The sequence below is a fragment of the Coregonus lavaretus genome (assembly GCF_964263955.1).
Source record: "Coregonus lavaretus genome assembly, chromosome: 16".
Lineage (NCBI taxonomy): Eukaryota > Metazoa > Chordata > Actinopteri > Salmoniformes > Salmonidae > Coregonus > Coregonus lavaretus.
In genome coordinates, this window is record NC_140003.1 from 43,636,923 (window position 1) to 43,649,533 (window position 12,611).

Here is a 12,611-nt window from a genome sequence, read left to right on the forward strand (position 1 = left end):
TCAGTCAATTGAAATAAATTCATTAGGGACTAATCTATGGATTTCACATGACTGGGCAGGGGTCCAGCCATGGGTGGGACTGGGCAGGGGTCCAGCCATGGGTGGGCCCACTTGAGAGCCAGGCCCACCCACTTGGGAGCCAGGCCCACCCACTGGGGAGCCAGACCCAGCAAATCAGAATGAACATAAATACTCCTCAGTTTAATCAGCTGTCCGGGTGGCTAGTCTCAGACGATCCCGCAGGTGACGAAGCCTGATGTGGCGGTCCTGGGCTGGCGTGGCTAAACGTGGTCTGCGGTTGTAAGGCCGGTTGGACGTACTGCCAAATTCTCTAAAACGATGTTGGAGGCGGCTTATGGTAGAGAAATGAACAATACATTCTCTGGCAACAGCTCTGGTGGACATTCCTGCAGTCAGCATGCCAATTGCACGCTCCCTCAAAACTTGAGACATCTGTGCCATTGTGTTGAGTAACAAAACTGCACATTTAAGAGTGGCCTTTTACTGTCCCCAGCACAAAGTGCACCTGTGTAAGGATCATGCTGTTTAATCAGCTTCTTGATATGCCAGACCTGTCAGGTGGATGTATTATCATGGCAAAGGAGAAAAGCTCACTAACAGAGATGTAAACAAATGTGTGCGCCAAATTTGAGAGAAATAAGCTTTTTGTGCGTATTTAACATTTCTGGGATCTTTTATTTCAGCTCATGAAACATGGGACCAACAAATGTTTTGTTTATATATTTTTTCAGTGTAGTTGATGATCCCTGTTATAGTGCTTTCAGTGAAGGCTGGAGCTGTGCCAGGCTTATGATTTTTTCTGTTTGCAGATGTTTCGAACCGGGGTTATCAATATGATTTTGGCAGTAGGTAGCCTAGCAGTTAACCGAAAGGTTGCTGGGTCGAATCCCTGAGCCAACTAGGTGAAAATCTGTCAATTTGCCCTTGAGCAAGGAACTTAACCCTTATCTGGATAAGAGTGTCTGCTAAATGACTGAAATGTAAAAACTAAACAAATAAATGTAAGAAGACCCTGTTAGCCCATTGAGCTAAAGCCATATTTTTTATTGATCTTATTGGACCTCAGTGATTCATGTAGAAAATGTAGGATGGAAATCATACTGCAACTTCCATGGTCACTTTTAAGTAAAGGTTTTAATTAATTATCCTTGAAAATATGTGTATGTGACCTTGTGCTTCATGTAGTATGAAGTATGACACCTTATTGTAGCTGAATAATATGTGACCTTTTGCTTAAAAGCAGGAAGTACTGTATAAAATATGATAAACTGTTTTACACCATTATTCCAAAAACACTATTAAACTAAAAGCTCAATAATAGTAGTCATTGAAGGCTGTTTTTGTTCACAATGTCTATAGAAAATCTTAAGGTATTGTTTTGAATATGCCAAGAATCTAGGTTCCTTTAGTTTCTTTGGTGCCACTGAAGCTGTCATTACAATCCCCTATCTAATCTCAGCAACAACAAAAAAACGTCCTCTCACTGTCAACTGCGTTTATTTTCAGCAAACCTAACATGTGTAAATATTTGTATGAACATAACAAGATTCAACAACTGAGACATAAACTGAACAAGTTCCACAGACATGTGACTAACAGAAATTGAATAATGTGTCCCTGAACAAAGGGGGGGTCAAAATCAAAAGTAACAGTCAGTATCTGGTGTGGCCACCAGCTGCATTAAGTACTGCAGTGCATCTCCTCCTCATTGACTGCACCAGATTTGCCAGTTCTTGCTGTGAGATGTTACCCCACTCTTCCACCAAGGCACCTGCAAGTTCCTGGATATTTCTGGGGGGAATGGCCCTAGCCCTCACCCTCCGATCCAACAAGTCCCAGACATGCTCAATGGGATTGAGATCCAGGCTCTTCACTGGCCATGGCAGAACACTGACATTCCTGTCTTGCAGGAAATCACGCACAGAACGAGCAGTATGGCTTGTGGCATTGTCATGCTGGAGGGTCATGTCAGGATGAGCCTGCAGGAAGGGTACCACATGAGGGAGGATGTCTTCCCTGTAACGTACAGCGTTGAGATTGCCTGAAATGACAAGAAGCTCAGTCCGATGATGCTGTGACACACTGCCCCAGACCATGACGGACCCTCCACCTCCAAATCGATCCCGCTCCAGAGTACAGGCCTCGGCGTAACGCTCATTCCTTCGACGAGAAACGCGAATCCGACCATCACCCCTGGTGAGACAAAACCACGACTCGTCAGTGAAGAACACTTTTTGGCAGTCCTGTCTGGTCCAGCGACGGTGGGTTTGTGCCCATAGGAGACGTTGTTGCCAGTGATGTCTGGTGAGGACCTGCCTTAAAACAGGCCTACAAGCCCTCAGTCCAGCCTCTCTCAGCCTATTGCGGACAGTCTGAGCACTGATGGAGGGATTGTGCGTTCCTGGTGTAACTCGGCAGTTGTTGTTGCCATCCTGTACCTGTCCTGCAGGTGTGGTGTTCAGATGTACCGATCCTGTGCAGGTGTTGTTAAACGTGGTCTGCCACTGCGAGGACGATCAGCTGTCCGTCCTGTCTCCCTGTAGCACTGTCTTAGGCGTCTCACAGTACGGACATTGCAATTTATTGCCCTGGCCACATCTGCAGTCCTCATGCCTCCTTGCAGCATGCTTAAGGCACGTTCACATAGATGAGCAGTGACCCTGGGCATCTTTCTTTTGGTGTTTTTCAGAGTCAGTAGAAAGGCCTCTTTAGTGTTCTAAGTTTTCATAACTGTGACCTTAATTACATTTACGCCATTTAGCAGACGCTCTTATCCAAAGCGACTTACAGTTAGTGAGTGCTTACATATATATATTTTTTTTCATACTGGCCCCCTGTGGTAATCGAACCCACAACCCTGGCGTTGCAAACGCCATGCTCTACCAACTGCCTCCCCTACCCTGGGCCAATTGTGCCGGGTCTCCCGGTCGTGGCCTGCTACGACAGAGCCTGGATTCAAACCAGGATCTCTAGTGGCACAGCTAGCACTGCGATGCAGTGCCTTAGACCACTGCGCCACTCGGGAGTTAATTGCCTACCGTCTGTTAGTGTCTTAACGACTGTTCCACAGGTGCATGTTCATTAATTGTTTATGGTTCATTGAACAAGCATGGGAAACAGTGTTTAAACCCTTTACAATGAAGATCTGTGAAGTTATTTTGATTTTTACAAATGATCTTTGAAAGACAGGGTCCTGAAAAAGGGACGTTTCTTTTTTTGCGGAGTTTATTACCTCCTCATCAGATTGGAAATAACCAATCATGTGTTTCCCCTCATTCTAGATAAATGGTTGCTGTGTGTGCAGGTTGTGAACTTCCCAGATATCAGAAAGTCAATGAATAGTCAACCAACCCGAAAATAGGTGCAGTCATAAATATTGATCAGCATGCAGAATCCTGTTTAGTTCAGATTGGGAAGATGGCTGTCTCTCTTCCACTTTGTTAGTTAATAATATTAATGCTGTGTAGAGGTTTTGGAAAATGAGCATCAGCTTTTCTTTGTTTTCGGTATTTGTTTCTAAAATTAGTCAAGCCGCAGTTTGAAGCCTTTGTGGAGAACAGGAGTCATGAAATGTTCCATTCAACGGCTTCCTGAATAGGGAGGAATATTCAACACCCAACATACCTAGCTCAAGTGTGGTTAATGGCTTTATTCTGGGCTGTCAGTCTCACTTTGTGTTTACCTTGCTCATTTCCGCTCATTGTACTTCACTGAATGATGGCTAACGCTTTCTCTTTTTTTATCGGGAATGGACCACTGAAGGAAATGCACATTGTGGCAACTCTTTCATATATAGCTGTTACAGTTTTACAGTATATGATGAATTTAAGTATTATTTAATCGAACTGAATGGAAATCCATTCTATTTTATGTTATTAACTATTAGAACTTGTTAGTAACAGGAGTTAGCATCCATACTCACACATGTAGAGGTTTATGGCTATGTGTCTCATAACATATGGCTATATACAGTAATGTTCTTCCATCATCTGGGGTGTGGTTTAGTGGCAGGGCAGCACATCTCACCTGTAATTGGACAGAAAACTTAATTGCGTAATGTTTTCACATACCATGTTTAAGAAGAGATTGAACTCAGGGTTAGTATGACTAACAACATCCCCATTTAATGACATATTCAATCTGTTCAAAACCAGGCGCTCCCTTTAGTGAGCAAGAATGCACAGTAAGAGTGACACGTTGACAGGATGTCTTTCAAGCTGTTCAGGGGAAAGTGACTGATCCATTTCATAGAATGCTCTTCATTTGTTTATATACATACAATCATAATCCTTCAGATAATCATGGAACTCAAATCTTGTTGTAATTTGTCATATATATATATACATACACAGTGCCTTCAGAAAAGTATTCAGACCCCTTGACTTTTTCCACATTTTGGCTTATTCTAAAATCGATTAAATTGATTTTTTTGCTCATCAATCTACACACAAGCCTCAAGTCTTCTTGGTTATGACGCTACAAGCTTGGCACACCTGTATTTGGGGAGTTTCTCCCATTCTTCTCTGCAGATTCTCACAAGCTCTGTCAGGATGGATGGGGAGCGTTGCTGCACAGCTATTTTCAGGTGTCTCCAGAGATGTTCTATCGGATTCAAGTCCGGGCTCTGGCTGGGCCACTCAAGGACATTCAGAGACTTAACCTGAAGCCACTCCAGTGTTGTCTTGGCTGTGTGCTTAGGGTCGTTGTCCTGTTGGAAGGTGAACCTTCGCCCCAGTCTGAGGTCCTGAGCACTCCGGAGCAGTTTTTCATCAAGGATCTCTCTGTACTTTGCTCCATTCATCTTTGCCTCTATCCTTTCTAGTCTCCCAGTCCCTGCCGTTGAAAAACACCCCCACAGCATGATGCTAACACCACCATGCTTCACCGTAGGGATGGTGCCAGGTTTCCTCCAGACGTGACGCTTGGCATTCAGGCCAAAGAGTTTAATCTTGGTTTTTATCAGACAAGAGAATCTTGTTTCTCATGGTCTGAGAGTCTTTAAGTGGGCTGTCATGTACCTTTTACTGAGGAGTGGCTTCCGTCTGGCCACTCTACCATAATGGCCTGATTGGTGGAGTGCTGCAGATATGGTTGTCCTTCTGGAAGGTTCTCCCATCTTTACAGAGGAACTCTAGAACTCTGTCAGAGTGACTATCGGGTTCTTGGTCACCTCCCTGACCAAGGCCCTTTTCCCCTGATTGCTCAGTTTGGCCGGGCGGCCAGCTCTAGGAAGAGTCTTGGTGGTTCCAAACTTCTTCCATTTAAGAATGATGGAGGCTACTGTGTTCTTGGGGACCTTCAATGCTGCAGAATATTTTTGGTACCCTTCCACAGATCTGTGCCTCGACACAATCCTGCCTCGGAGCTCTACAGACAATTCCTTCGACCTCATGGCTTGGTTTTTGCTCTGACATGCACTGTCAACTGTGGGACCTTCTATAGACAGATGTGTGCCTTTCCAAATCATGTCCAATCAATTGAATTTACCACAGGTGGACTCCAATCAAGTTGTAGAAACATCTCAAGGATGATAAATGGAAACAGGATGCACCTGAGCTCAATTTCAAATCTCATAGGAAAGGGTTTGAATACTTATGTAAATAAGGTATTTCAGTTTTTTATTTTTAAATACATTAGCAAAAATGTCTAAAAACCTGTTTTCGCTTTGTCATTATGGGGTATTGTGTGTAGATTGATGAGGATAAAAAAAAAGGTCTCTAACGTAAACAAAATGTGGAAAAAGTCAATGGGTCTGAATACTTTCCAAAGGCATATTTTATATTTGAGATTCTTTAAGTAACCACCCTCTTTTCCTTGATGAAAGCTTTGCACACTCTTGGCATTCTCTCAACCAGCTTCATGAGATAGTCACCTGGAAGGTATTTCAATTAACAGGTGTGCCTTCTTAAATGTTAATTTGTGGAATTTCTTTCCTTCTTAATTAGTTTGATCCAATCAGTTGTGTTGTGAAAAGGTAGGGGGGGTATACAGAAGATAGCCCTATTTGGTAAAAGACCAAGTCCATATTATGGCAAAAACAGCTCAAATAAGCAAAGAGAAATGACAGTCCATCATTACTTTAAGACATGAAGGTCAGGCAATACGGAAAATGTGAAGAACTTTGAAAGTTTCTTCAAGTACAGTTGCAAAAACCATCAAGCGCTATGATGAAACTGGCTCTCATGAGGACCGCCACAGGAATGGAAGACCCAGAGTTACCTCTGCTGCAGGGGATAAGTTCATTAGAGTTACCAGCCTCAGAAATTGCAGCCCAAATAAATGCTTCACAGAGTTCAAGTAACAGACACATCTCAACATCAGCTGTTCAGAGGAGACTGTGTGAATCAGGCCTTCATGGTCGAATTGCTGCAAAGAAACCACTACTAAAGGACACCAATAATAAGAAGAGACTTGCTTGGGCCAATAAACACAAGCAATGGACATTAGACCGGTGGAAATTTGTTCTTTTGTCTGGAGTCCAAATTGGAGATTTTTGGTTCCAACCGCCGTGTCTTTGTGAGACGCTGTGTGACTGAACGGATGATCTCCGCATGTATATTTCCCACCGTAAAGCATGGAGGAGGAGGTGTTACGGTGTGGGGGTGCTTTACTGGTGACACTGTCTGTGATTTATTTAGAATACAATTCACACTTAACCAGCATGGCTACCACAGCATTCTGCAGCAATACGCCATCCCATCTGGTTTGGGCTTAGTGGGACTATCATTTGTTTTTCAACCGGACATTGACCCAACACACCTCTAGGCTGTGTAAGGGCTATTTTACCAAGAAGGAGAGTGATGGAGTGCTGTATCAGATGACCTGGCCTCCACAATCCCCCAACCTCAACCAAGTTGAGATGGTTTGGGTTGAGTCGGACGGCAGAGTGAAGGAAAAGCAGCCAACAAGTGCTCAGCAAATGTGGGAACTCCTTCAAGACTGTTGGAAAAGCATTCCAGGTGAAGCTGGTTGAGAGAATGCCAAGAGTGTGCAAAGCTGTCATCAAGGCAAAGGGTGGCTATTTGAATAAAACATATATTTTGATTTGTTTAACACTTTTTTGGTTACTACATGATTCCATATGTGGTATTTCATAGTTTTGATGTCTTCACTATTATTCTACAATGTAGAAAATAGTAAAAATAAAGAAAAACCCTTGAATGAGTAGGGTGTTCTAAAACCTTTGACCGGTAGTGTATATATATATATATATATATATATATATATATATATATATATATATATATATATGTATATATATATATAGGATATGTATTGCTGAAACCCTCATGTTAAATACCAATGGTATTCACTTAGTGGATGGTTTATATTTAGGAGAATATTTTACACCTTTGTCATATTATTTAATTTATCATCTTTTTTAATGATTTCATATATGTTACATGTGATAAGGCCAGAGAGAGGGCCAGAGATAATTAGAGACACCTGTCGTAATCTGAAGTACCCAAAAGGGCCACTAGATGTCTTGTGATAGATTACATAAAATACTTGAAAGATACTAACATTTTGGTAGTTTACTGGTAATCTTAGAAAGTTTCCAGTAATACACCCTGCCTTTGCAACCTTATCCAAGACGCTAAACATTTCAACGAGAGATGCTTTATGAGTGGTGGGATAAAGTGAGAGTCTAGTCCACATGTCTGTAGTTTTCAATGTGAGGACCGTGCCCTTATAGACGGTGGGACCATGGCATGTACTGCAGAAGAGGCTGGTGGGAGGAGCTATAGGAGGACGGGGCTCATTGTAATGGCTGGAATGGAATAAATGGAATGGGGTCAAACGTGGTGGTTTCAGTTAGGGGTGATGTCTTGCCATCACAGGAGGTGGGTGGCACCTTTATCGGGGAGGACGGGCTCGTGGTAACGCCTGCGGCGGAATCAGTGGAATGGTATCAAATACATCAATCACATGGTTCCCAGGTGTTTGATTCCATTCCATTTGCTCCGTTCCAGCCATTATTATGAGCCGTCCTCCCCTCAGCAGCCTCCACAGCTCACTTCTCTTTTCATCTTAATCAGTGCGTTGTAAACAAATACACTGCCATGTTGTGGACAGATGCTACAGCCTGTTATGTAAATATATGTAAAACTGCAAGGGGGAAAGTAAACCATTAAGTGGTTGCCAAGTTACCTACCAGACATATTAAAAAAGAACCGCTGGAATCTTGGAAAGGGTTTTACAGACTGCTTTATTTCACTTTCTCACTGTATCCCAACCCTGGACTGACACCTGCTCAAGCCTCAACCATTATCACATGAACTAGTAAGGACCTATAAGCAGTATGAGGCAGTAGCTTTATTAACTTTGAGCTTTACATCTGAGTTTCGTTTGTTAAAATAATAGAACTGAACAGAATAGAATATATATATTTTTCCTTTCTCCACCACTTTCTCATATCAGCAAAACTGTTCGACAATCTTCACAATATATCACGTGTATTCACACGATGAGATGTAATGCTGATGAACCGGATTGTTTGGTCAGACTTATAGTCCCACTTACTCTGTGATCAATCCCACGTTGTGTAAAAGTGTGATAACGTGCTGTGATGTATTACTGGGTGTTGATGCCTCCCAGCTGTGGATAATTAACACCAAACGTGTGTGTGTGTGTGTGTGTGTGTGTGTGTGTGTTTGGCCTTTATTGGTTGGCATACAGAGAAGGGAGATTAAACACATTCTCTGGCTACAGCAGAGATCTTGGCTCCAGTGGACAGAACATGGAGAGAATCGCAACAGAGCCAATCTTTTGTTTGTTGATGAGGGAAGGAAGGGCTACACAGGATCAGTCACCTGTGTAGCCGACGGAGGGTAGGACTGGGGAAAATGACTCGATGATTCAACACCCTACAAAGGGAGGAACCCTCACAATGAGCTCACTGAGGTAAACACTGTAATGTCAGGAGGCCATCAAGCCTGAGAAACTGGTTGATACTGGTAGAATAGATAGATCTCCCTTAGATCTCCTGTTAGATCTCCCAACTATGCCTATGTTTGTTGATTTCCTCGCCAGAATTAATTAGTTTGTTATTCTGTTCTGTTATATTTGTACTCTCCCCAGAACCTCCGATTGCAGTCGAGGTGTTAGCCAATGCCATAGAGGTGGAGCACGCCCGAGCAGAGCTGTTCGATTTACATGTAGGTCCGTGGTTCAGTGTCAGATGCTTGACATTAACTCAGTTAAGTAGTTAGACTTGGTGAAGTAAAGATATTTCTTTCCCCAACAGGAGAGAGTAAACTACCGTACAGTAGTGAAGACGAAAGCCTGATAATGAGCCTGTAAGCCTATTTGGCGCATGGCTGAGATGAGATCAAAGGAAGTCTAAATCTGATGGCTGGATTTATTAAAGAGATGCTCCGAGGTCAGGGTTTTCAGCTCTTGAGTTAGACTGGTAGATCACAACAGGGGTTCATCCCTATTAACTAACTCAGCAGAGTCCTTTTTCATAAAAGATCATTAACTGTTCATTTTGTTAGTCTTGGATTTGCAGTATAAAACTAAGCCTGTTTGTTTCCTCAAGCCTGAAATGTTAGTCAGATTGTATTGTGTGGAATGACTTCGATGCATGATGGTGACCGGATGAGTATTGAACTCTCACCATGTCATAGCTCTTGGATACTGTACGGATGAAAATGAATGTATTTACACTGAACACCGCCTCAACATTAGACAGAGAGAGTTGTCCTACAGTAGGTCAGCAGCACATACCTCTCCAACCAGAGCTCTGGGAGAAGCAGTAATGAGGCTTGAAAACACAGGGCTCAATGTCTTGACATTCCTAAGCATGGATGGTGCTCTGACAAGCTCTCTCACAGCGGGAGTTTCAACCCATCCAGCTGTGTTATTCACCAAGTTCTCCAGTCAGAGAGGAAATTACAACAACTGGGCTTTTTATTGATGGCCTGTTGAAACCATGGACTGTGACCTCATTATAGACCAGGGGAGATGACGGGAGAGCGACGTATTTGGTAATGGCTGAGTAAATGGGTTCCACTTAACAGAACGGGCTAATGAAATATAGTCTCTTTACACTGTTATGCCTATGTTGCTACCTACAAGCTTCTCATTTAGGAGGTCTGGAGATAATGTGTTTACAATTCTAGTTTTGCCTCTTGTGTCTCACTTGTAAAGGTTTGTTCGGTTTGTGGAAAGTACATGAGTCTGTTTCCTTGGATTGAGAACATCACATCATCTAACTCATCTGCTTTTAAAGTGGTTGGCATGACTCCGTTTTTACATTCTCTTCCAGAAATTCCCCTTGTTGGGGGAAAAAGAGCCATCCGTCGTCAGGGAGAGTAGATCATTCACATGAACTCTGGTTCATACTTACGCTTCCAGAGTTGAAAGAAAGAAAGCAGAATTTGAACGTTACTTAAATGATTTGATGTACAATAGAAACTGAGCAAGAGCTGAACACACAAACCAACTGTCTTCTTGACTCTCTGGAGGATCTCCTCTTTTTAGTTATGGGAAATGTCAGATGCTTGAGTCTTTCAGCTGTCAGGTCAGGCAGAAATATCTGTTGCTTTACAAATGCATGACGTGTCAGTTACCTCCACGGTAACAGTACTGATAGATGTCTCTGGTGTGTGTGTGCACACGCGTGTGCGTCCCTCTCTGACATGTGTGTCCTGTCTCCTCACCACAGGGTGACTTCACGTGGAACAGCATGTCAGGACGGAGCGTTCGCCTGAAGCCGGTGCCCCTCCAGAGCCTCTCAGAGCTGGAGAGAGTCCGCCTGCAGGAAGTGGCCTTCAGCAGGCTGCTGCAGGACTACAACCTGGGCTGCCAGATCACCATCCCCAAAGGTACTCTACCATTCAGGCTTGGAGGCCATCTAACATCCACTATCTCCTGATCTCTCTCTCTCTCTCCATTCAACCTCCCATTCAACGAGCAAAGCTACTTGGAAAACATTCTTGTCACAACAAGTCTGAATGTTACACAACAGATATTGACACCAAAACAGAATGTAATATATCATTTCTAGGTTATTCTGTGTATTTAGCGTTTGCATGGATGGCAATTTGTAACACCATGTTTTAACTGTGTATAGAAGATAGTAACTTAAAGGTATGTAGCTAGAGGAGGTATTTTTTTCAACTGTCTTGGCCGTGGTGTGAGGTTGTCTGTCTTCACCTCATGGTCTGTTTCTGGTCAGCCAGGCTCTGTCTTGGATCACATTTCCTCATGTGCTCCTGGCTTAACTATCTCAGGCTAACATGGGACAGACACCCTATAGACGTGCACTGCCGTCAACAATCCCTCGCAATAACTCCAGCATGAAACCTTTAGAAAATACTAGCGTGAAAAGTAAACAGTCAACTGTAGGAAAAACACATTGAATGTCGTCTGAAATAGTAGCAGACTTTAAAACCACCCTGTCTACATATGGATTGAGTTAGGAAAGACAGGACACAGTATAGCCAGTCATGTTTTTGTGTGGAAAGTCACATATGACTTTAATGGTGCTATTGAAAACTACGATTAGGATTCACATTCCACAATTTTTAAATATTACAGGATTTATGCTTGGGTTTGTTATAAGGATATTTTGAGGCCTCTCTTTCAGATTTTGATGAGAACATTGGTGTATGGAAATGCAATATTGAGTCATGAAGTTACATGTTACAAGTATGGTAGAATGTAGTACAATGTGGTAGAATGTAGTAGAATGTGGTAGAATGTAGTACAATGTGGTAGAATGTAGTACAATGTGGTAGAATGTAGTAGAATGTGGTAGAATGTAGTAGAATGTGGTAGAATGTAGTAGAATGTGGTAGAATGTAGTAGAATGTAGTAGAATGTGGTAGAATGTAGTAGGATGTGGTAGAATGTAGTAGAATGTGGTAGAATGTAGTAGAATGTGGTAGAATGTTATGAAGTGTAAAATCTGTGTTATTTTCTTAGATGGTCAAAAGCGTAAGAAGTCCCTCAGGAGGAAGTTGGATTCACTGGCCAAAGAGAAGAGTAAAGACAAAGGTACTGTGGAACGTAGTTACATGAATTATCTATGTTCATTTTATGTAGTAATATGACCCAAGTAGGGCTGCACGAAATGGGCAAAACATTTCATTGCAATCTTTATTTTATTTTTTAACCAAATATTGCTTTTGCAATTTGACTTGCGATATAGATGAAAACACTTGGCCGAACTGTTGGAATCATAGAAATAGAATGATTTTATATTAAGAAGCAAAGTGGAAAGCAGCATCGTTGTTTTTGAAACAATGTGTTGACTGCGTTTGACCGAACAGAATAGCCTGCAAATGTGTAGTGGATCTAACAGCGGGGAGGAACTGTACTGCTTGAGTGACGGGGCTTGGTGTGTGTGGGAAGCAGCCGCTAGAGAAGAGAGGTAGAGGGACAACAAACGAGTAAACTATAGAAACGGACATTACACTGAGTGGCGTTTCAAAATATTGCATGTGACATGGCTCTCTTGCGACATGGATATTGCACATGTCAAAAGTGCGATTTGGATGTGAATTCGATTTTAATTGTCCAGCTCTAGTCTCAAGATACCCTCGGAACACAGGAGGTCGACGGCACCTTAAATGGGGCGGACG

At 42.6% G+C, this 12,611-nt stretch overlaps 1 protein-coding gene across 1 annotated transcript in view; it reads left to right on the forward strand.

The window, feature by feature from the left end:
- The window catches only part of LOC311143707 (rho GTPase-activating protein 6-like), a gene marked incomplete at both ends in the record, with an annotated part of 74,446 nt that overhangs the window by 44,379 nt on the left and 17,456 nt on the right, over nucleotides 1-12,611 (forward strand). Inside the window, 2 exons of the mRNA XM_084179575.1 lie at nucleotides 10,691-10,850; nucleotides 11,953-12,024. Of these exons, the coding sequence (XP_084035701.1) occupies nucleotides 10,691-10,850; nucleotides 11,953-12,024 (232 nt within the window). The remainder of the gene's footprint in view (nucleotides 1-10,690; nucleotides 10,851-11,952; nucleotides 12,025-12,611) is intronic.